Raw genomic sequence first — 24,348 nt, 5'->3', positions numbered from 1 at the left:
TCACGTCGTACACGTTTATTAGGGTGCGGATTGCTGATGAAAATGATCCAACATTCATTCATTTGTAGCTTGCATCACAATGCGCATCACTACGCCTATGTACAGTTTTTACAAAAATACCTTCCGGGCTGGCGGCGGCGCCAGGCACGCGCGCTGGCGCCGCCTCGTGGAAGCATAAACAAGCAAAATAAATACCTGACGCGCGGCCGCCCGTCCATATGTAATATATTCCTCTCAACAACCTCTGACATGACTGGGGCGCGTATCGCACGCGGCGGGCGGAAGGCGGCGGCTGGGGGCGGCGGCCGCCCGGGACCGGCACTGGGGTAGGGCACAGAGTGGGGTGCGCCCGGCGGCGCCGCGGCGGGCGCGCGCGACACCGCCGGCGACCGTGGCACTTGGAGACGGGGCGCGCCGGCCGGCCGGCCGCCCGCGCACCGCCCGGGCCGGGGTCGGCCGGGCGGGCGGGCAGCGCCGGGCCGACGCCGCCTGTTACAGGATGTGACGGTGCGGCCACTGGGCGGCGGGGATCGTTGAGACGCAGACACTTGCTGTCTGGGGAAGGGCAGGGAGCCTCGGCGCCGGGGGCCGCCTTGGACAGGCGGCGGAGCCAGGCGGGAACGCCGGGGCGGTGAGAGCTGCCTGACAACAGCACCGCCCCACAGGGGCCAGAGTCCACCTGGGGGTTTCACCTCACCGAGGTGGGCAGGACGGCGGAGGCTCTGCCTTTCCACAAAGGCAGCAGTTGAAGCCGCCCGGTGCTGACGGCAGACCCGGGCACGGTGACTGCGTGGCGTGTTGTGTGACCTGTTTGATGACAGCGACGGAGGACGGGGACGGGAGGGAACGACGCCGTGACGTGGGGACCATCGGTACAAAAATACAAACGCCGTCTGCCTAGCAGCCACGAGGGCTGGCCGAGTCCGGCCGGTGAACCGCGCTCGCAGAGGGAGCCGCTTGGAAAGACCACGTTGCGCGCGGGCGCGCCCGCTGCTGGCGGCGGAAGAGACAAGCTGCAGTTTGTGTGGCCGCCGCTGGGTTGGCGGCGACGGAAAAATACCTTCATCACTCGATACAAAACGGGAGCCGAAAATAGCGTCGCTACGGCCGACGGGTTGGGCACGTGCCTTTGGGGAGAGAGCACAGAAAGACAGTCATGGCCTCGCCGGCCAGCGAGACGCGGCGGCGGCGGCGAGGACCACCGGCGGACTCCAGCTCCGCAGCGCTTGATTGCCGCGTGAATACCCTGATACGTTTTTGATTGACCCCCAAACAAAAACAGCGCGAGGGAAGACCACGTCGGGGACGCGCGCGAGAGAGGCCCAGTCAGCGCGGACGGGGACGACTCCATAGGAGCCGCCCTCCGCGCCAGAGCAGGAGCGTGCTGGTGCACCCGCCGAGAGGCCCCCGCACCCCCTCCGGTTGCAGCGGGGTGCGTATGGAGCCGCCGGAACACAGCACACCGCGCCCGCACGCCGCGGGACGCCCGCTGGGCGGCGCCACCGCTCGCTCGTCACGCGAGTTCGCCGTCCGCCATGGCACTGCCGGCGCGCGCCCTCACTGCGCGCGCGCGCGCACACCCGGTAACAGAACAGAACAGCGCGGCGCCTCAGACGGCGGCGCGGCTGTGCATCTCCTGGAGGCGACGCGTCGTCTCCCGGACGTAGTAGACCAGCTGGAGGAGCGTGCTGGTCGCCAGCAGGTCGCCCATCGTGCGGTCGATGTCGGCGAAGAACTTGCCTGCGGGCGAGAGGCGCGCCTCGGTCACGCGGCGGCACAGGGAGCGGCAGGCGATCGCAGGTGGCCACGCCAGGGGTCTGACAAACAATCGGCGCACGCCGCACCAATCGGCCCGGCCAGCGGGAGGGTATCGTGCTGGTGGCCTGGCTGTGCTTGTTTCTCACGCGCCGCGGACCTGCTTCAAAGGTCAGTGACGTCAAAGGGGAGAACGTGCACGCGTGGATTCCAACGTCTGACGTTGGAGAAAAAGTCGCATCATCAAGACCCAAAGCCGTTCTCCTCTGAAGGAAACCAGCTCAACGACGCTCTGCATTTCTACAGCTGCACCCACATGGTATCAGAAACACGTAAGACCGCGGCACTTCACGGCACCGCCCGATACCAGGCACAACTGACAACCGGCTGACAGCGCCCGACGCCGGCCGCCAGTCGGCCAGCAGCCGGCGGCGTGGCGGCCGGCGCGCGGCGTCGCCACTGACCGGTGTCCGGCGCCGGCTGCATCAGCTGGTCGGCCTGCTCCCAGTAGTCGAGCCAGTCGCGCAGGTGGCCCTGCGTGTCGTTGCACCGCACCATGAGCCGGAACAGCTCCCGCGGGATCACGTAGCTGCAGCCGTCCGGCGTCAGGCTCTCGGCCAGCATCTGGGCGGCACGGACGGCGGCGTCAGACGGCAGCCAAGGGTCGCGCTCGGACGGGCTCGCGGCGGCGGCCGGGCGCTGTCGAGCGAGAGGGGAGGCGCGGCAGCCGGGCGGCGCGTCGGGCCCCGGTGTCCTCCCGACGGGGACCGAGGGCGCCGCCTCCCCTCTCCGAGGCAGCGCTCGCCGGACCGCCGCCGCGGAGCAGCACCAGCGAGCGCGCTGGGAGCGGCCCCAGCATCCGTCGATACGCCGACAGAGGTCCAGCAGTGGGGTGGACACGCGTCGGTGCGACTGCACCACCAGAGCCCAGCGGCTTCCCGGGAGTTCCTGTGAAGGGAGTGCTCCACGGCTGTTCCTACGGAGCTACGTCATTCGGCAGACGGCCCCTGGCTGGGCGCCGTCACTGCGCTGTGGACAGGCGTGGTCATGACCTCGGGGCACTGCGACCAAACCACGACCACTTCTCAGTATGGCCTGTCAACGCGTAACCACTTCTCTGCATGGTCTGCCAATGCGTAACCACTTCTCAGCATGGTCTGTTGCCGCGTAAAACGGAATGTCAGTACTGCCTTCATGCCAACAAAGCGAGAACACTAGCACGGAGGCTTCGTGGAAAGCCCACGAGCTACATCATCAAGTGAAGGTCCACACACACACAGGACTGCAAAACCATTCATATCCGACGACAACTGAAGCTGTAATTACTGTTGCCAATATAACCAATCACTGCACAGTGGTGTTCAGCAAAGACTGGAACAAAAGACACGCAAAAGCCCGACTTCGCAGCACATTGCACACCGTGTCACGCTACCAGTGCCAACCAGCTTGACTAAGCCGCCGCGTCGACGGCACCGCCTCAGTCCCGCCTGCCCTGCCCCACCACACCACGTGCGCCGCCGCTTACCTGGTTCTTGAAGTCGGTGATCTGACGCTGCGCCTTCTTGTGCTCGGCCTCCTTCAGCTTGAACATGCGCAGGTAGATGAGGCCCTGGCAGCGCAGCAGCAGCGTCTGCAGCTTGTGGTCGATGTGGCTCGGCCGCTTGCCCTGCTTGCGGTACGTGGCCGACGACAGCCGCAGCATGTCCCTGCGGTGAGCGCGGACACAGCGTCAGCATTGGCGGCGGGCAGAGTCACGGCGCCGTGGGATTCGCTGCAAAATCGGGCGTCGCAGGCAGAGACCGACCATAAGAGTGCCTCCTCCGCTAATGCCTCTGGAAAATTCTTACCCTCTGGAATGACGCGAACGACGATTTTGCGTCTTCTATGGGGAACGGCAACGACTATAAATGCTCCATGAAATGTATCACAGCCACGGTCCACAGCGTTGGGCCTACAGCATTCCAACGGCAAATGGGCGGTGTCTGAACACCATGAACTTCAAGCTTGTCGATTATTTTGAAGAAAACGCAGCCCTGCACCCGCAGTCTGAAGCGGAGAACACATGGGCAACAGACTCGGACTCACTTGATCAGCTTGAGCGTATCGTTCAGCATGGCGAGCATGGCCTCCGACTCATCCGAGTCCTTCTCCATGGACAGCGCTGTCAACAGGAAGTACAGCACGGCCTGCGTGTACCTGCGGCGAGGGGTCGGCAGAGGTCACGCACGGTTCTTGGCGTGACCCGAAACTGGAGCACACAAGGCGGGAAAAACCTGGCGGCAGCACACCCTCGCGCATATTCTGAATCCACAGAAAACAGTTTAGTATCGACCGCTAGGGCTACTCAGGCTTACCTGCAGATGAGTTCTGGGCGTGGCACGCTAGACAGGGCGTGATGCCCCCATTTCCCTTACCAGGTCTGTTTTCGCATTCGTACAGAACAACTGGACAGACCGCCGCGCGCTGCTTGCAATTTGAGGGAGTGTTCCACATTGATGTGGGGTTCTGAACTGAAGTAGTCACTTCGAAGACCTTTCGGTGCCGTTCACAATTATGCCCTTCCTTGCGACCTAAGTCCCCTCTCGTTTGGGCTACACCCCCGCGAAAATGGGTAAGGTATAGGGGGGAGAGTATTCCAGTCACCTTCGCGTTCACGCCGTCATAATGACGTCATTCAAATCCTGCCATTCCATAAGACATGTGGTGATCAAGACCAAGAAAAACATAATTTTCGAAGCGTTCATATCTGGCGTTCGTGAGTGCAATTTCCAGATATGATGATCGTCGATTGGCTTTCAATCAATGTTGTGCACAGCATGTTGACATAATTAATCAGACCATGCCACATTGGGGAGCAAATTTACTAAACACAGAGTTGTGCTGTCTAGAGCAGCCTTTTCAACTTAAAAATTATACCAATAGGCATAAGTGAGCTTGTTGCGTCAGATCTGATGTTTGTTTCAACATCTTCAGATATGACACATTCCCTTTAAGACGTGTCTTCAAAACAGGACCTGACCGTCTGGGGTGTGATCACAAGCACCCCATCACTTTGAGCGTGACTTCACGCGCCTGCTCCGCTCGAGTGTAAGCTCACGTACCTGGGCGTGAGTGTGAGCTCACGTACCTGAGCGTGTGATGCCACGTACCTGGGCGCGAGTGTGAGCTCACGTACCTGGGCGCGAGTGTGAGTTCACGTACCTGGGCGCGAGTGTGAGCTCACGTACCTGGGCATGAGTGTGACGTCACGTACCTGGGCGCGAGTGTGAGCTCACGTATCTGGACTTGAGTGTGAGCTCACGTACCTGGGCATGAGTGTGACGTCACGCACCTGGGCGTGAGTGTGACGTCACGTACCTGGGCATGAGTATGACGCTACGTACCTGGGCGTGAGTGTGAGCTCACGTACCTGGGCGTGAGCTCACGTACCTGGGTATGAGTGTGACGTCACGTGCCTGGGCTGGAGTGTGAGCTCACGTACCTGGGCATGAGTGTGACGTCACGCACCTGGGCGCGAGTGTGAGCTCACGTACCTGGACGTGAGGCGCGGTGTCACGTACCTGATCACCTTGGGCGTGGCCTCACGTGCCTGGGCATGAGTGTGACGTCAGGTACCTGGGTGCGAGTGTGACGTCACGTACCTGGGCGCGAGTGTGACGTCACGTACCTGAGCGCGAGTGTGAGCTCACGTACTTGGGCATGAGTGTGACGCCACGTACCTGGGCGCGAGTGTGAGCTCACGTACCTGGGCACGTGTGACGCCACGTACCTGGGCGCGAGTGTGACGTCACGTACCTGGACGTGAGGTGCGGTGTCACGTACCTGATCACTTTGAGCGTGAGGTCGTGCTCCATGTCGGCGGCGCGCTTCAGGCGCCGCGCCTGCTTCAGGTACTGGTTCTGATCTCCCCTGCGGAGAGGAGCGGCCCGGCGTTACAGACCGCACGCGCCCGGCCGCGCAGCGCTCGACCACGTGCTCCCAGCTCAGGACACACCGTCGCCACACCCGCCCAGCGCCCGGCACCGCCCTGGCGCAGTAACTCAGCGCGCATGGCCGCGGACGATCCCGACTGGACCGGCGACATGGAAGGCAGGACGTAGAAGACGTGCCGCGTTCGTCGCGCCTTTGAGGCGCCCAACGCCAAGCGCGCTACTAGTAGGTTCGCTGCAGGCGCGGGGTCAACGCCAGACACAAATGGTGGGCTTTGTTTCGTCCAACTCCGCCACCGACGGCAACCCCATGCATCTACGTCTCCCTCGCCTCGTCTGATCATGCATTCCAGGAAATAAACTGGACAGATAGCTGCTTCAAATTACGAAAAATCCTCAAAACAGCCGCACGTCTGTCAGCGGCCGCCAGCATCCGCTTCGCTCCACCATGTTGTCGTACCGACGAGCGCACTTCATGAGACAGACAGCTAAACCAGCGTCGACGAAATATAAGCATACCTACCAAATGTGTGATGTGGCCGATTCGACGGTTAACCTACCTATCCTCGTACTCCTCGAGACATGGATCTACGCACGACCGCGCATCAAACCACGACGTCCTGCGAGAAAGCCAGGAAGTTCGGGTTACGCGGGACGACGCCAGGTGACAGCACGGCCGGGCATGGCCCGAAACGCCGGCTTCATCAAAGAATTCAACGGCGTAGCGATCGAAACCGATGAGGTTGGCGAGACGGACGGCCAACAACCTGACAAGCTGACCTTCTGCGAACGTAGCAATGGAGGACCAATGAATGTCCGCTGCAAGCCACGCGGTTATAAGACTCGCCACGTCAAAAGCCAAAGCCGGCAGAGCACTCCACTGCTGGCCGTCCTGGTCGATGCAGGCTCGGACGAACGTCTCCAGAGCACAAACAGAAAGTTGTGTGACAAAACGTCTTGCAGGGACAAGAGGACAGACAGCAGAAGTGAGTCGACGTCTGGCGTGCGGATTCTGCGAATGGCCGGAGTTCAGTTTGCTGAAGAAGTTCCGCATCGAGACGAGAGAAACAGAGCTTTCCAAGGCCTGCTTTCCAATAACTTAAAACTACTAGGAATTCAAAATCCTGGCAAACCCCCTAACACGGTCCGACCAGCCGCAACAGCGGCTTTTAGGCTGCCATATCATCGCATGCCATACACAGCCGTATCTCTCCAAACAAAACAGTTGAGTATCTGTGTCACTGCACCCAGCACGCTGTGCCCACATGGCGCACAATCGTCCTGCCACGCGCCAAGAAAAGGCGCGAAGCAATGCTGTCCACTCACGCGCCTGTCCGGAAAGGAAGACGGCGCCAGGCACGCGCAGGACTATCGAAGTCGGCTACTCACAGGAAATAAGCGAATGCTCACTATGTCATGCAGGCGTCAGCGTTAACTCCTCGATGTCACAGCAGCGCAGATAATTTTAATGATGATAATAAATTAATAAAGATGATTTTTTAAAAATTAATGAAGATAAAAAATTAATGAAGATAATTTCTATGATGCCTACACGGTCCACAAAGTGTCTCAGATGTAGCGAGCACGGAACACCAAACAGCTGGCATGGCACGCGATGCCTTGAAGGAAGACTTCTCGCACATGCTGACTACGACAGAAGGAAAAACCATGCGATCAGAGCGAGCTAATGGTGCTACTATGAGCGCGGAAGTGACAGACCCACCAGGACAAACGGATGTGGAAACAGCCCTCGTGCGTCTTTTACCGCAGCTATCCGTTCAACAGCAGCCCGCTGCGACAGCAAAAAACGCCGCCAGAACATTTCATCTGCGCTAAGCACCACTCCAGGATTGCTGAGGTTCCGCGGGTCTCCGGTTCAGCGATTGGAAAAGGACGCGGCACACGCGGGACGGGCGTTTGAGAGTCGTTCAGACACACCCACCCTCATTTGGGGACGAGAGATAAGCTGCCGTGGGTCAAAAGTCCCGCAACCGAAATTTCGCGGGACCGAGGGTCGCGGACGGGGGTCGGACTGGCTCGGTCTGCACGGTCTGAATGATGACCAAAGACCGCTGTAAATCAGACGAGACTGCAGAACCCAAATTAGCCTGCGGAAATGCTGTTTCTCGAGGTTGCCTTCTCTCAAGGTCATCAGTGGCCTCCCGCTCCCATCGGCGCGTTTCCCCAAACAGCCAGCCAATCGGGCAAGAGGCTGGCGTCTGACCTTTCCGACCGATCGACGCACACCGGCGGGATTCCGTACGGCCCGAGCGCTCGTTCCTCGGCGACAAGCTTTGTGGCCTAGTGGATGCATGAGGCGGCTTGTGCGGTATGCCCCCTCAGGGTTAATCCATGAGCGCCAGAAGACGCATGCTGCGGTGTTGAAAGCGGAAGACAAGGGGGACGCGCGGTTCGGACTGGACGATACGCACGAAACGCGGCGGCAACTTGAACGGGCTTAATCTAAGCATTTTGGTTGGATGCATTCTTTTGTCAGCACCATGTAGACAGGTGTGCTACGCGAGCCCTGACCCACCATCCGATCCCGAAACTCCCGGTCAACGGTAGCATTTTGCGGCGAAAGCAACAACGTCCGGCACGGTCCGTCCTGCCCTCTGACATTCCCTGACCTTTAGCGTGGCCGCTGCCACCGGCCGCCGGCCACCGCAGTCAGTGGCAAACGGCCAGCGCCTGAAGCTCGCCGCGTAAAACCCACGCCGCTAGGGATGGGTGGCTCGGTGACGGGAACAAGGACTGGTTCGCATGTTGGCGATGGTGGTATGCTGGCCTGGGGTGTATGCGGTGTCCGACCGCGGCGGGTCGGGGCGAGCCCGGTCGGCACAGCGAGGCGCGCCGGTCTGACGCGGGGAGGACCGCCAGCCCGGCCGGCGCCGACGGCGTCCGGCCAGTGTACTCACGCCGGTATGGGGAACGGCTGGCTGGTGTACAGGGCGGCCGGTACGTTGCTGTCGTACGCCTGTACGCCGGGGTTTGTACTGCTGTCGGCCTCACGCACGCCGGTGGGGGGCGACTCGATCTGTGGACACACGGCACCACCGTCGACACCAGCCGCATACCAGACAGCGGCAGCGGTGCAGCACGGGGTGCAGGGCGGTCGGTCCACACGCAACACAGGGCTCCATCTTCGGCCTGGGCATGGACGCCTCGGCAGAAGAGTGCAAGGTGCAAGGTGGTGGTGAATTCGTTGTGGCAATGCTTCAGCCCAAGGCTCCACGGCTAAGACAACACACAACAGGAGTCCAGTTCGGTCGTTTGAGCTTTTTCGGGCTGGAACACCGTCGTTTATACGATCGGTCCAGGCCAAACAGACCCGACTTCGTTTGAGCAGGCTTAATCCGCTTGCTTCGACGTAACGAGCTGGTTCCCGGATTTGAATGTTGACAGCGCTGACGGAAGGCTGAGTATCTGATACCCTTATGTAACACCACTAAAGTATTGCATTAAGCGGCGGCAATATTGGCGCGGAAAAGCGCAAAAACGGCCTACTGTCCAGAGCGTGCCTGCAACGGTCACCTGAAAACCACATTCCTGCGCAGAAAACTTACTCGAAAGGACATTGCGGGGAGTCAGCATTTCGAAGATCATATAGATGCGCGGGAAACATGGCATATCAAGTGTGTGAGGAGGCGTACCGATTCCCCATGCGACCACAATGAAACACTTCACTTTTTGCACTTTGCACACACAAGTGCTTTCACGGACCAGGCGACAGCGTGCGGGACCGTACGGACCGCACGACCCTGCGACGGCCGACGCAACGCCAGCCTGCGACTGATCTCCAGCTGATGGGTCAGCTCGCGTGAGCCCTGTCCTCGGACAGCTCACCTGTCACCAAAACGTCACCAAGTAGCCGCGAACAGGCACCAACGCACACACCGCATGCCGCTGCCACAAGCATGGCGACGACCCATCCCCGCCCCCCCCCCCCCCTCCCCCGAGAGGGCCGAGGCGGCAGCTGCGTACCGACCGGCGGCGGACGGCACGGTGCCACGCAATACGCGGGGCGGAGGCGGAGGCGGTTGTCCCCGAGGCCCCCTACGAATAGCTAGGCCACGCCGGACACGATCGATAGAGGACGGCCAAGGATGCCGCCGCGGCCGTGTGACCCCCACAGGAACAACCTCCCTCCCCTCCCCCCCCCCGGCACATACACACACTTGTCGTGACCTTGACCGGGACCCCACGGCCGACTGGCGGCACTCGTGGCCCAGACGTGCCGTGGCCAACTGGCATCGCTCCCGGCCGGCGTGCAGCTACCATCGACAGAGGATGACTCTGACCAGGACACCGCGCCACCCGCTGGCAGTGAGTGATTACTCACCGGGCTACGCCGTGCCATCACCAGTGCCCCCCAGTGGCGAGACGGCGGCCCACACGCACGCAGGTCGACGAAACCCCATCGCTTCTGTCGGTGGATCCTCACCCCAGCCCGACACCCGAGGCGACGGTTACCTCACTCGCGGAAATCGACACGCCGGTGCTGAAGGCGGGCGGCGACCCAGAGAGAACGCCGGCGCCGCGCGCGACGCCGGCCGGACCCGGACGCGGTGCAGCGGGCGGGCACAAAGCCCTCCCCCACCCCTTACTACCAGCGTAGCTAATCCCACCGCACAACTTTTCCGCAACATCCGGGATCGGCGCATCAGGTGGCAGCGGAGATCCCAGCGAGGAGACTCCAGTCGTGTCATCCGACCCACTGCCGCTCGGTCCGGCTGGCCCGTGACAGGCCAGGCGGCGGGCTTCCCCAGCCGCGCCAGCTTCCCGCGGAAGATTCCTCCGCCGGTCTCGCGTGGATGGCACGGGTTTCCCGCCCACCGTGACAGAGCCGCGCCACGCTGTGATGAGCTGTGACGTTTACTGAGAAACGTGCAGGAACGCTGCTTCCAAAAACGTAGGTAGCGTTCACTTCGTCAACGCTCCCTTTGAATGAAAAGTGACGCGCGGAACTGGACGTCCCAGGACTCGGCGCATACCAAGCAGCGTGCAACGACAACAGGCATGGCGTCCAACAGCGACGAACACCATCGAGTCTGTCGTTCGGTCGGCGCGCTGTCCGCGCCTGCGTGCCGGCCTCGGCCGCCGGCTCACCCTGTGCTCCTGCTGACTGGGCTGGCTGGTGGGCGTCTTGCCGCGCGCCTCGTCGGCGGCCGGCGCCGCGGCGCGCGCGCACCGCCTCTTGCCGAGTGGCGTCTGCGACACGTCCTCGTCCCGCGCCGGCTCGTCCGGCGCCAGGCTTGAGCAGGAAGAGTGCGAGCGCGCCGAGCCGGGCCGGTGCCTGCCGGGGGGTGGGGGGGGGGGTGAGGTCAGGGGTAGGATCAAGGCGCCGCGGGCGGCATGACAGCTGCTCAATGAAGGCTGCTCAATGCAAGGCGTTCACGCTCGTTATGGCGTGTGCTGCTAGCGACCCCACAAGACTCGGGTTCACAGCAATCATGCGCCAAAAGAATGGCGATGACCCAACCAGAGAAAATTCTGAGCCATCTCAACACATCAACGGTAACGTATGGCGACATTCAAACAACATCTGTACCACCAACGATCGCGTGTGCCTACACCACTATCGCAGTTGAACGTCTCCTTCGATGGCCAGGAGTGCTGAAGTAATTGAGTCAATATTCTGGGAGCCACACCAATAGCACAATGCCCCGTAGTCATAATCACGAGAGCAAGGACGCTGTCACCAACACAAGCGCTTGTGACCAAACCAAAAACGAAAACATTCCTCCAACAGATAACCCTTCTCTTACTTTGGTACCGACCAAAAACAGGATGATGCACCCCATTTCGGGACCTCGTGCCTAACGAAACACACAACTTTGAACGGCACAAAGACAAGAGCATCCCACCACAATAGAACAGACATGTCACGCATCATCACAAGCACACCAAACGAACACCATTGCCCAGCGACAGCGCGCACATCACTAGCGATCAGCTGGTCTCCCTCCAGGCAGCCATCGGGGCGCGACCGACTTACTTGCTGGCGCCGGCGGCGTCCTCCCGCTTGCCCTGCCTGCTGTGGCGGTCCGAGTCCCTCCGGCGCCTCTTCATGCCCGCCGGCGACACCTCACAGCGCGCGGCGGCCGCTCGCTGCGCGCCGCCCTCCCGCGCCGCGCCGGGCGGCTGGGCCGCCTCGTCGCGGGCGGCGCCGCGCGGCCGCGTCGGCTCGTCGCGCGTCCGCTGCTGGGCAGCCTCCTCGCGCGCGGCCGGGCGCGCCGGCGCCGCCTCCCCCCGAGCCCCACTGCGCGGCGTCGCGTCGGCGTGACGCGCCCCGGTCCGCTGCTGCGCAGCCTCCTCGCGCGGCTCGCCGGGCGGCGGCCGCGTCACAAGTCGCTTCTCGATGCGGCAGCGCAGCACCGGCACGCCGCTCTGCCGGCTGAGCGGCGGCAGCGGCACGGCCGGCGCCGCCAGCACGGCCGCCGGCACGGCCGCTGCCGGCGGCGGCGGCGGTGGCGCCGGCGCCGAAGCCACAGTCACAGGCGGTGCCGCGGCCGGCGGCGCCGAAGCCGGCGGCGGCGGTGGCGCCGGTGAGGCTTGCCCTTCGCTGCGCTCGCTGGAGGTGGTCGGCCGGCCGCGCGGCGTGCCTCGCTTGCCGCTGATCCGGCGTGAGAACAGACGGCTGAAGGTGGCCTTCTTGTTGGCGTCGCTGGTGCCCACGCCGCTGGCGTCCAGCTTGGGTGGCGAGTCCGAATCGGACGAGTCCGAGTGGTGGGCGGCGGCCAGACGCGGCTCTGGCTTTGGGCGGGCCTCCTCGTCGCTGCTGGCTGCCGGCTGCGGCGGGCGGCGGCGCGGCGCCGGCGCCGGGGCCTCGTCGTCCGAGGACGAGTCAGACGCCGTGCTCAGCAGCTCGCGCGACTGGTACTGCGCCTCGCGCGCGGCCGACGCCCGCGGGCGCGCCGCCTCGCGCCCGCGGCCGCCGGCGCGGGCCGCCTCCAACGCCGCCGGCGGCGGCCCCTTCAGGCTGCCTTTGGTCGGCACGGACTGCGTCGCTGGCCGCGGCGGCGGCGGCGGCGGCGGCTTCGGCGGGGCCTGCTCCTCCTCCGAATCGCTGTCGCTGGCGGCTGCCGGCGGCGGCCGCCGCGGCGAGGGCTTCAGCTTGACACGCGGCCGGCCGGGCCGCCGCGGCGGGCCGTCGGCCGGCGGCGGCGGCGCTCGCCGTTTGGAGCGCTCCAGCTTCTCGCTGTCACTCTCGCTGAGCGCGGAGAGGCGCGGCCGCGGCCTCTTGCCGCCGGTGGTGGAGCGCACGCTGGCCGAGGCGGCCGGCTCGGCCGGCGGCGCGCACTCGTCCTCCGAGGACGAGGACGACTCCGACATCTCCATCGACACGGGCCCGTCCGACAGTGTGATGGAGTCGCATTTTTCCACCTGCAGGACAGCGGCGGCGTCAGGACAAGCCGCGACGACAGCAGTACGGAAGCGCAAGGACGTTGCCAGAGAGAAGGACGCTGCCAGACAGCTCACGCCCAGTGAATTACGCATAGCACAATCCTGCTGTGTCCGTGACAAAATTGCATGATAAAATGAAGCGTTTAATTCATCACATTTGGGGAAATCAATATTAAGAAGGACCAATTCATTATTCTGTACGGCTGATCGCTACATCAGACACCATCACACTTCTCATATCAAAACGTCGAGAGGCAGCGGACACCAGAGCTGTAACATCATGGCTCGGCTGTCGGGGAGGCGCCAAGCTGTCGCGGAACGCCAAAAAAGGTTTCCGTCAGTACCGGAGCGTTCAGATCAGGCCACTGGACTCCACGGGACGTCACACAAACAAAGACAAGCTCACGGCGGAAAAGCTGAGAAGCTGAGAAGAAGAATTTGGTGGCTCCCTGACGGTACGCCTGTCGCCACAGGGCCAGTCTAACGATCTCCTTCCTACTCACAATGTGCACGAAGCGTGCGCAGTCGGCCAACTGTTGCGGAACTCCCCAACGGCTCCGTCAGTTACGCACGCCAGTCGCTCTAAACTCTCCGGCCAAACTTCTGCCGTCGGGGAGTGGGCCGTCCCGCCGCGGGCGCCGCGGGGCGCTGCGACGGTGCCGACGCCTCGGAACCAGGACAGACGGCGGCTCCGTGGCGTCGCTCGAGCAGCGCTGGGAGCCCGGCAGCGGCCACGTGGCGCCGCGAAGCCGCGGAGGAACGCCACCGTGGCGCCCCTCGGACCGCGTGTAACAGATCGGCTCGGTGGGAAGGCGGTCCCAGAGCTCCAGCCGAAAATCACGAGTGTGGGATACCCCGGGTCACACCTGGCGCTTCTCGCCAGATCGGCCCGCACATCTGCACACTGCATGCATTCCAACGACTTGCCCTGACGCCTTCCTCGAGCGCGCTCAGCTGTCGGCCAGGTCAGCCCTACCTCGCACGAGGACGCCAGCCTCCAACCACGCCGGCTGGCTCCCGACCTCCTCTCGCCACACGGAGAGCTTCCGCAGCTCGACCGCGACGACTCTGCGATCAATAGCACGGCGGCCGCCGCAGCCGTCCGGCCCAGTGTCCGGCCCAGTCCCCGTGTCGACTTGTTTACGGGGCCATGATGAACGCACACTGGAAATTCCCCGCGGCGCAGCGGCAGGACATCTCGCGGCGAAAAACAGCCGGCGACGGCCGGCTGCCGCCCGCGCCGCGCCGACGTCCAATCGAGTCGCACAAGCGGCGCCGGCGGCGGCCACTTTTGGCGGCGTGCCGGCGCGGCCGACGGTCGGCCGACGGCGGCGCTCCATCTCCCGCCGAGTTGAGCGTTCGGTGCTGCGCCTCGGCCCCGGCAATGCCAGGCCGGACTGACGGGACCGGCGGCCAGCGTGGGTATTAGCGGCAACGGGCGCGTCAAGGTCTACGGCGCAAGCTATGCGCTTGCAAAGGGGGGGGGGGGGCAGCGCGTGGAGTGATCATGAACATACTCATGATCACGTGGATTGGCTAATGGGGAGAATTACCCCGGCACAGAAAGTACCGTACATTGATCGAATGTGGTTGGTTGCCATGGCAACCCGCTCATGTGGCACGTGGAGCCGATGGCAAGGACAAGACGGCGCCTGCACACGCAGACCGCCCGTTCACCACCACTGGCTGGTTCCTTCCCGGATGACGCCGACTCATGACGCCGTCAGTGCGGCGGAGCAGCGCCGGCAGAGGGAGGTTCAAACGTCGGCAGGGGCCAGCATACTCTAGGAGCGCTCGGCGACTGTGCAGGGAGATCACCGGCGGTCAGGGAAGCTTGGCGGAGACAGGTGGAGATCAAAACGGGTCGGCAGATATCGGCAGAGGTCAGCAGAAGTCCGCCAACCATCGGGGGTCAGCCGCGGCCCTGTCCAGGCCAGCAGATATCGGCGGAGGTCAGAAGTCCGCCAGCAACCGGAGGTCAGCCGCGGCCCTGTCCAGGTCAGCAGAGGTCGGCAGAGGTCAGAAGTCCGCCAGCCGCCGGAGGTCAGTCACGGCCCTGTCTAGGTCAGCAGAGGCCGGCGCCGGCCTCCTCACCTGCGAGACGAGCTCCTCGATCGAGATGTCGTCGCCGTGCCCGTTCAGATCCAGCGTCTCGGCGCTGCTCGGCCCGGCCGGCTCGCTGCTGTTGGGGAACTCGTGCGGCGACAGCTGGAACGGTCCGCGCGCGCATCAGCGCGTGGCTCGCCCGGCTGGGATCACGGGCGGGTCACAGGGTCGCGTCAGCGCGTGGCTCGCCCGGCTGGGTCACGGGCGGGTCACAGGGTCGCGTCAGCGCGTGGCTCGCCCGGCTGGGTCACGGGCGGGTCGCAGGGTCGCGTCAGCGCGTGGCTCGCCCGGCTGGGTCACGGGCGGGTCACAGGGTCGCATCAGCGCGTGGCTCGCCCGGCTGGGTCACGGGCGGGTCGCAGGGTCGCGCCAGGGCGCGGCGAGCGACGGGGCACCTTCACGCCAACCCACCGGTGGGGGCCGCCACCCGATCCCACGGCGCGGCGCACGTCGGCGCCGTGCGGCGGCCGTGAACGGCACGACAGGAGGACGCCGTGCTGTTTGGATACGGCGTGCGATCCTGACCGGCGTCACAGGACGTGGTTCTGGCCTCGGTGGTTGCGCCGGGACAATGCGGGCCCGGCGGGTTAATTTTCGGGCTGTCACAATGTGCGGGATTTGAGGGTCTCAAGGTGAGGCCTACGTCAGCAGGATGTAGCTCAATCACAGACTAAGTCAACAGGTCACCAGTTGCGAAGAGGGTCACAGCGAACGGCGTCAGGTTAGAAGGGCGTCGCAGGGTAGCGACTCTAGTCCAACCAATCCGTGATTGGTAGACTATGGCAAAGGTCAGCATGCATAAATCACTAAGTTCAGGGAGCAGCTTTCCCGTAACGTCAGGGGTTGACGACGAATATCCCAACCCATCACGCTCTCAGCTCTCAGTTCACTTCACCCAGTTCAAAACAACGGGGTCACACCTGAACAAAATCCTGAGCTTGTCACTGGGAACATGGGCACTGACTGGCCCAAAGCCACAGACAAACTTTTGTTCCTGTGTTCGCGCATAACCGCTTCCCTGACATCGCAGCAGCTCAACCAATGCCGCGGTTGGGCCGCTCAGCCGCCCACGCCACCGCGCCGACCGCCGGCGTGGCGACCGTCCGCCCCGGCGGCCGGCCGGCGGCGGCGCCACCGTCGGCGGCTACCTTGCGCGCCGGCGTGTCCTCGAAGATGGACGAGACGGGCGTGCCGGCCGGGTCCTTGTTCATGATGGAGCGCAGGCTCCACTTCACGCCCGCGTTCGCGCCCGGACTCTCCGAGCCCTCCTGGAACGGCAGGCGCGCGACGTCACGGATCGCGGGAACTCCGGCCGGCTCGGTCACCGCCGACACGACCGGGGGAGGGGAGCTCCGGGAACGTGAGGGGAGGTCGGCGCACGTCGCCAAGGCCGGCCACAGCGGCGATAGCCAGCAACGTCAATAAATAGACCGGTCACCACGACGTCACGGCTGCTGCTACCGACCCCGGTTTCGACTTCCCACACGCCAGCTCATGTGGCCAATCCACCCACACCGGTCCAGTCACGCAGAAAAGAGACCGCAGGCGGTTAATCCTTGGCCAACGACTGCAAACTGGTGTCCTTGGGGCTTTTACGACGCACTCAATTGCTGAGGCTATATGGCGTCGCCTGTCTCCCACCCTGGCCGGAAGGGCGGGCACCGCAGGGAATCGAACCCCGCACCTCTGGTTTCCCAGACTGCAAACTGGTGACCGTCGGCGCTGCCTCACCATAGTCTAACACCGGCGCACATGGGGTTCGCTGTGGACCCACACAGAGCCCGTCTCCCGCTACCCTACCACAGCCGACCGCACCGCGCCGGCCGAACGAGAGCGGCACCGGTCGGCGCCCCGCGTTCGCAGCGGTTACAGTCTGGAGCGACGAGATACGGCGGCGGAGCGCACGAGGGCACGACAGAGTACGGCGGGCACGGCCGGCGCGGCGGCGTACAGCAGCGCCTGGCAGGGTACGGCAGGCTACAGAGTACATCGCGGGACAACAGGACACAGCGGGGTAAACCGGGTAAATCGAGCCCGCCAGGACGTCGCAAGACGCACGGGGTACGGCGGAGCGGGGCAAGGCAAGGGCAGAGCGTTCTGGTGATCGGGGCGCGGCTCCTTCCGCCCGCGGACCGCCGTCAGGCACCGCAAGGCAGGCGGATGGTGTGCGGCCTATTCAACCTGGTGGGGCTATGCAGAATCGAGTTGCAGGCTGGAAATCGGCGAGTAATTTTCGTATAGCCTGGACGTGAGATGCAAAAATCGAGAAGTGAAGTGACCAAAGCTTATCGAATTAAATGTACAAAATTCCCGACGCATACCACAGCTATCATCTGCGACGTCACAATGTTACAGATGTATATTTTACTGCATGTCACAGCTCTCCAACGAGCACTACGCACCAGGTCATGCCATAAGGGTTACGCCACAGAAACGCTAATAGTGCAACGAACGTTACCGGCACGCGCCGAATGATGAACGTTGTGCCAATGATGAACGTTGCCGGCACGCAACGTCCCGAATGTAGCGAACCCGGCTGTTCATTTTCCCCTGATCCATCACTCCACCATTTGCGCGGCGGGTGCGGCGGACGCGGCGGGCGCAGCGGGCGCGGCAGGCGCCGCTGCCCGGCGCCCCACCGAGCGTCTGAGAGCGGCCCGTAGCGCCTAATGGCCGTCCCGTGCCCGGGCGCCGACCAACAGCGTGCGTCCGGCGCACGCCGCCGGGCAGCGGCCGGTCCGTGCAGAGGTCGCGTCGGGACGGTCGCGTCGGGACCGGGAACCGGATAACGATAGGTGGCTTGGAAACGGGACACAGGGACGACACACGCAGAGACAAGCCTCCAAAAACCACCGTTCAGCGCGGACATCTCGCACAAAAGCCGGCGGTCACAGCGATCACTTTTGGTTCGCACTGCGAATGACAGAGCAAACCATTGTTCCGCATAAAACAGTGCACACAGAGGCGGGGCGGGACCAGCTTCACACGGCAGGAGGGCGCGGAGCACGCCCCAGCAGCATGACCCGCAACTCCGACGACAGGATCGCTGCCGGCGGCATCGCCGGTAATGCGGTGGCGCAGGCCGCCCCCCCCCCCCCCTCCCCCAACACGGGGGCTTCCGCGGCCGGCTCCGAAGAGCGCAGACGCCAACACCGAGCCCCCACCCCGGTTAACACGCAGGCCTGGGGAGGTGTGAGAGGCCGCCCGCACCAGCCGGGCAACGGCACACGGCCGAGCCGGCGAGACCAGGTCACTCGCCGGCTGAGACCAGGCTGAGACCAGGTCACTCGCCGGCTGAGACCGGGTTGAAACCAGGTCACTCGCCAGACAGAGGCGGCCCCGCCGGAGGCGACACAGTGACGTCACGACCGTGAGTCGTGACCGTCCTGACAGCCAGACCGACGCAGCACGTAACTAAATAAGCCATGACTCGCGAAAATAGCGCTGGGCTACGTCACCAGCCGCGGTAAGAGCGGTGCTATCGCGGGCCGCTGACGTCACCCGGCTGACTCCGGCGCCGCGACAGCACACACACGTGCACACCACGACACACTCGTACACACGACACACGACACGCACGTGCACACCACGCCGTCGTAGGCATAACACACGCCGACACAACACCAGTCCCGTGGAGAACGGCGTACCTCTGGTGCTCGTCAGATCGGTGACCGGCCAGCAGACAGGCGCCAGTACGCCAGCGTCGTCACGCCGGCTGAGGGCCGTCCGACCTAACCGCGTGACGAGGCCCGCGCATCACACCGTCACGGAACGCTCGCCTCGCCGCGTCGCAGCTGGCGTGGAGGTTGCCGGCGACTGCGAACCCCTTACCTGGCCCGGCGCCCAGTGCCGTGCTCGTCCTGCGTCTCGATACCGTGACCTGGCCCGTGAACACCTCCACTCACCTTCCGCTCGGCCGGCGTGGTGGGCGGCGGAGGCTCGGGGCTGGGCACAGCGGCGCGCCGCTCGTCCGCCGACTCCTCCGACTCCGACTCCGAGTCCGAGTCGCTGGACGAGCCGCTGGAGGCCGCGCCCGGCCGCGCCGGGGCCGCCGTCCTCGCCGGCGCCGCCGGCGTCATGTTCGCCTCGCTCGCGGCCGCGGGCGACGGCCGGCTGTGGACATCCGAGCGCGACCGTCAGAGTTCCGGCCGGCCAGTGCGCGGCAGGGGCGACTCCGATCTCCCCCAGGCCTTCCACACATCGGGCGGATGATCGGTTCCAGCGCGGGCGCAAGGCGTCCGGCCGGCCGGCGGATCAGTGATTAATGGAGAATCAATGGGCGGCGCGCGACAGCTCGTTTCCTGCCGACGGAGGCGGGCAGAGGCAGATGGCAGACGATGAATGCGCACACTCGTAGCTTGTTATCGCTAAAAGCCGCCGGCGCCAACGCAACATCTGGCTGTGTAGAGCAAAAAAACAAACCGACAACGGCCAAAAGTGAGCACCCGTACCACCTCACGATGACACAGCATTTACCAACGCTAAAATAAAACCACCAGAGGCAAGAGTCCCATGACGTTGACTGCAGACGAATGCCTGCTTCTAGGGAAATACGTCGCCAGACGGTCGCCAGGGCACGTGGGACCCAGCGACCCGGTGCCGGCGCCGGAGACAGACAGACGCCGAGGCATTAACGCCTCCCTGGCTGGTCACTACTGACCAGACTGTCCGGCAGCCGAGCCGGAGAGGCTTCGTGCCCCATCCAGCCAGGCCGATCAATGCCACGTGGCTCGGGCGGCGCTGGCGCCTCGTGACGCTGCACGGGGAGAGCATATGCACCGCTGGGCGGGGCTGAATGGGACACCACACCCCCTGTCAGCCCCTCCCAGCCCCTCCCATGGCGGCCGCGCGCCGCCGGCCGACGCCACGCGACCCCACGGCCGGTCTCATACTACTTGTTACATGACTGGTGTCCCTTTACTCAGCCGCGGAACGCTTTGCCCGGCGTTCCGAAAAGACGCTGCCGACGCTCAGCACCCTCCCCGAAATCGCGCCCCCCCCCCCCCTCCCTCTCGAGCAGCGTAGAGCCGCCCTCGTCGCGAACCCATCGGCCCGGATCGTAACCGCGGCAAGTAGCCGAACTGCGGCAGTGAGCGCGGAAACTTCTGCCGCCGGCCCAGCTGGGCCAGCGGCAGAGGCTGGGACTCACACAGGCGGTGAAGCTCTGTGCCTGCCTTCTTCTTCTAATAGCGTGTTGGACCCTTGTGCTGACCTTTCAGACTCATCCCAGCGATTCTCAAGAAGTAGTGTGGCATGCCTAATTAATCGGGGAAGCGGCCGTGTGCCCTATGCACCTACCACCCCCTCTCCTCATCGGAGTGGGGGGGGGGGGGGGCAGCCAGGCACTGTTCCTCTTGACCTCGCTGCAAGGTGCAGATCCAACGAAGCAAATCAAACTCCGCCGCTGGCCGCCCGGCACGCAGCAGCCGATGGCGCAGCGGTGACCGGGGAATGTCAGCAGGTCAGGTCAGGTCAGGTCACGGCATTTCCTCACCCGCCAAACGATCGTCACGTCACGGGTCGAATGCTGCAACCGAGATCAAGTTCACGAACGGCTCGCCTGGAGGATTAACCGCCACGGCACCGGCTGGTGGCCTGCTGGCGTGGCGGCGTCGGCGCGAGCTCCGCGCACGCCGGTCCGTCCGCGCACTCCAGCGACGCGCGGTCTACGATCTGGCAACACGTCCCGAGCCACGGCGCAGGGGGCAGCGGCGACCCGTCACCAGCCCGGGCCGAGACACCGGCGGCCAAGTCAGCCCTGAGCGAAGCGGAGCATGCGCCCGCGGGAGACGGCGGCTGGCAACGGCCGGGCCCGCACAGCGGCCTGCACAGGCCGAGCACGGCCGAGCGGCGGTCCCGACGGATTAGATTTGTCGACGGTGCCGGGCCGGGCGGAGAGCAGGCGGCTGAGGAGGCCGGGCACGTCACCCGACGTCGTAGCTCATCACGACGTCGACGTCCGCCGGCAGTCGCAGAAGGCCCGCCGCCGCGCGCGTCTGCGCACCGGCCCGGCGCGCGTCGACCGCCGCCGGGTGGCGGCTGACGCCAGCGAGGATCGCGCCCGGCCGCGGGCGGGAGCGTCACCGCCGGCCGGCTCTGGGCGAGCGGCGGCCAGACGAGAACGGCCGCGGGCAGGAGCGGAGCCGCCGGCCGGCCCTGGGCGAGCGGCGGCCATACGAGACTGGCCGGCTGGACCGATCGGCGCCGGACGGCGGCCGCCGGGCGCCATTACAAGCGGCGGCGGCTGACGCCACGGTCCGAGACGGGCTCAACCAGCCGCCGACAGCTGCCGAGCCGCCCATAGCGACAGACGCCCGTCCGCTGGCACTACTGGGCCGGCCTCGCCCGCCGACAGCGGCGGCAGTCGACCGGTAAAACACACGGGACGGCAGCCGCCGTCCACTAGCCGCACATAACCCAGGCATGCGGCGCGCCTGGTACGGCCGGTCACGAGCTCCCAGCTGCGCCCGACCGAGGAAACTAACTGCCTCCTTCGGCAGCCAGGGACCGTTCAGCGCCCTTTATGACCGGAAATATGTCGGCGGGAGGAAGCCGCAGCGCGCGCGTCACTGATAGGAGAGTCGATGCTCGACCACTTTCAATGCCGCCGCGCTCCCCACCCCAACCCGCCCACTACCCACCCCCATCCCCCTCCCCTTCGCTCCCCCGGATCCGACGGAGGGCGCTGGACAGCTGACGGTCGGCTGGAGCGACGACACATCGCGTGCCGTCGACGGCGACGGGGACCTGTGCTGCGGCCCCTGCCCATGGCCTTCACGCTGCGACTAGCTATACCTGTCGTGTCCCACAGGACGTAATAGCATCTCGAGGCTGCTCAAGGCCCTTCCATATTCACACGAACCTTGACTCGGGTGGGCTTGTTTCCTTGGCCCTCCAAGTACGGTGAATCGGAGGCGTTTCGAGCAAGCGAAACTGGTCGCTGAAACACACTTATGGCGGGTAAACAAAGATCAATAACAATGGAGTCTGCTGTGACGCTTTGCGGAAAGGCCCGTGCCAACAGAAAGAAAGGGAGGTTTGTGTCTTCTTGTCGGCACTGACTTGCCGCAGACGAAACATTTCCATCATGTGAAAGGCGTCATCCAAGCCACAACACCCAGGCACCTGGCGCTTTCTCTACCTTCAACCACCTGCGACGTCGGCGTAGATAACGCCTAAGCCCCACGTTAGGTCTCTAAGCCTTTCACCATTTTCTTAGCATCGCGCTGAATAAAATAACATCTTAGCACCGCTCTGCCCCGGGTCTACAGAGGATCTCACCGCTATGCCCCAGGTTTACAGACCATCTCACCGCCCTGCCCCAGGTCTACAGAGGATCTCACCGCTCTGCTCCAGACCTACGAAGGGTCCCATCGCTTTGTCCCAAACCTGTGCAGGACCCCACCGCTCTGCTTTAGACCTCGGGAAGAGCCAGAACTCTGCTCCAGACCTCGGGAGGAGCCGACATTCTGCTCCAGACCTCGGGAGGAGCCGACGCTCTGCTCCAGACCTCGGGAGGAGCCGACGCTCTGCTCCAGACCTCGGGAGGAGCCGACATTCTGCTCCAGACCTCGGGAGGAGCCGACGCTCTGCTCCAGACCTCGGGAGGAGCCGACCTTCTGCTCCAGACCTCGGGAGGAGCCGACATTCTGCTCCAGACCTCGGGAGGAGCCAGCGCTCTGCACCGGGCCGGGCGGCGGACCCCGCCGCTCTGTCCCGGGCCTCGGCAGGAGCGGCCGCCGCCCGGGCCGGCGGACGGCGATACATCTCGGCCGACACTAATTGACGGCGCGGCGTCATGTGCGAGCGCCGGCGAGCGGCACCGACGCCGACAGATGGACCAATCGCGAGGCTTAGCAGCGGCGGCGGCGGCGGCGGCGGCGGCGGGCGCCCGGCGGGCTGGATGAATGCGGCGGCGGCGGCGGCGCGATTACGTGGGCAGGGATGAACGACAGGACGCGGCGGCCGGGTAACGGCGGACACGCCGGCATTAGGGGCTCAGTGGCACTGCCAATCACACGGCGGGGGAGACACGGACACCATGCGATGGCTGCTCCCTTGCGTCGACTGCGTGCGTGTTGCGATTAGATGACATTGGCGTCGTGCGTGATAGCAAATCTACGCCTGAAGCCTGAAAAAATCAGACAACGCGTCGCGACATAGATGGTGCAACCCATACCACGCTCATCACGACACTGGCAGGCGCGTGGGTGTACGGCTCCGCGCGCGGGTAGATCATCGTGCACCACGCACGCACGCACGCACGCACACAATGCGTCACGCAACGCCAGCCGCCAGCGGACCGCCGCCGCCGCCGCGCCGCTGCATACGGCGCCGCACTCCAGCCGGATCAGAGCACTGGCTCGCGGTCCATCTCGCAGTCCCACAGCCATTCATCAGACCCATCTCGCAGTCCCACAGCCGCGCACTCGAACGGGCGACGACCAGGTCGGCGGCGCGGCTGGGGGCGCGGCGGCCCAGCTGACCGGCCCGGCGGTGCCTGACATCGGCCGGGCCGCCGCTGGCGCCGTCACTATCGGGACCTGTGATCGATTCGGACGGCCGCCGGCCGTTACGCAACGGCGGCGGCCGCGGACGGCTCCGGCGGCCGCAGCTTCGCATGGTCGGCGGGAGCCGGCGCCGCCGAGGGTCACGAGCTTGGGAAGAGAGTCGTAGGGCCGTGGGAGCCCGGCCACAGGTGGGAGGGACGCTTGGGAGACGGAAGTGGTAGGTGAGAGGATTGCGAGAGTCAGTATGGGGCGATGGGCTGGGGCTTCGCCAGTTGAGAGGCTTCTGATGCTGGGGGCAGAGCGGTTACTCTGAGATGGAAGTCAAACGTGAAATAGCCTGCGGCTCAGGCTGAGAAGATCGGGGAAAGCCTCCACACGTAAGGCGCTGAGAGCCGGCGGAACGCTGTGTGTGTGCGTGCGTGGGTGTGCGTATGTGTGTGTGTGTGCGTGTGTGTGATGAAGGCCGGGGAAGTTGGATGACCAAAGGCAGCTGGGAAGGTTTTGGGCAAATATTTGAGGAGGATGACGCTGGGCTACAACTGACACTAGTTCGCTACAGGTTCCTGAAAACTCGTCGACACCGTGGAAACCTAAAGCGATGTCGCAGAACGACCGCACAAAAAGTCCGGGCGGATTACCCC

General features: G+C 64.4%; 2 protein-coding genes across 2 annotated transcripts; both read right to left on the bottom strand.

Annotated features, from left to right (window-relative positions):
- Positions 1-11,780, bottom strand: LOC119094613 (AF4/FMR2 family member 4). The gene is made up of 8 exons (XM_037217681.1): positions 11,683-11,780; positions 10,794-10,980; positions 8,603-8,721; positions 5,578-5,664; positions 3,841-3,951; positions 3,281-3,461; positions 2,220-2,379; positions 1-1,740 (listed from the first exon to the last, which is right to left on the bottom strand). Exons 1-8 carry the CDS (start codon positions 11,754-11,756, stop codon positions 1,610-1,612), a joined length of 1,050 nt encoding a protein of 349 aa, XP_037073576.1. The 5' UTR covers positions 11,757-11,780; the 3' UTR covers positions 1-1,609.
- Positions 11,781-12,028: 248 nt separating this feature from the next.
- Positions 12,029-23,603, bottom strand: LOC119094514 (histone-lysine N-methyltransferase SETD1A-like). Its single transcript, XM_037217571.1, has 9 exons — positions 23,585-23,603; positions 22,664-22,857; positions 21,126-21,193; positions 19,103-19,142; positions 16,346-16,465; positions 15,186-15,299; positions 12,775-13,070; positions 12,244-12,366; positions 12,029-12,038 (listed from the first exon to the last, which is right to left on the bottom strand). The coding sequence occupies exons 1-9, from the start codon at positions 23,601-23,603 to the stop codon at positions 12,029-12,031; spliced, it is 984 nt and encodes a 327-aa protein (XP_037073466.1).
- Between the last annotated feature and the right edge of the window lie 745 nt (positions 23,604-24,348).

The sequence above is a fragment of the Pollicipes pollicipes genome, unplaced genomic scaffold (genome assembly GCF_011947565.3).
Source record: "Pollicipes pollicipes isolate AB1234 unplaced genomic scaffold, Ppol_2.1 Scaffold_4002;HRSCAF=4701_pilon_pilon_pilon, whole genome shotgun sequence".
NCBI lineage: Eukaryota > Metazoa > Arthropoda > Thecostraca > Pollicipedomorpha > Pollicipedidae > Pollicipes > Pollicipes pollicipes.
This window is presented reverse-complemented; position numbering and strand designations above follow the sequence as displayed.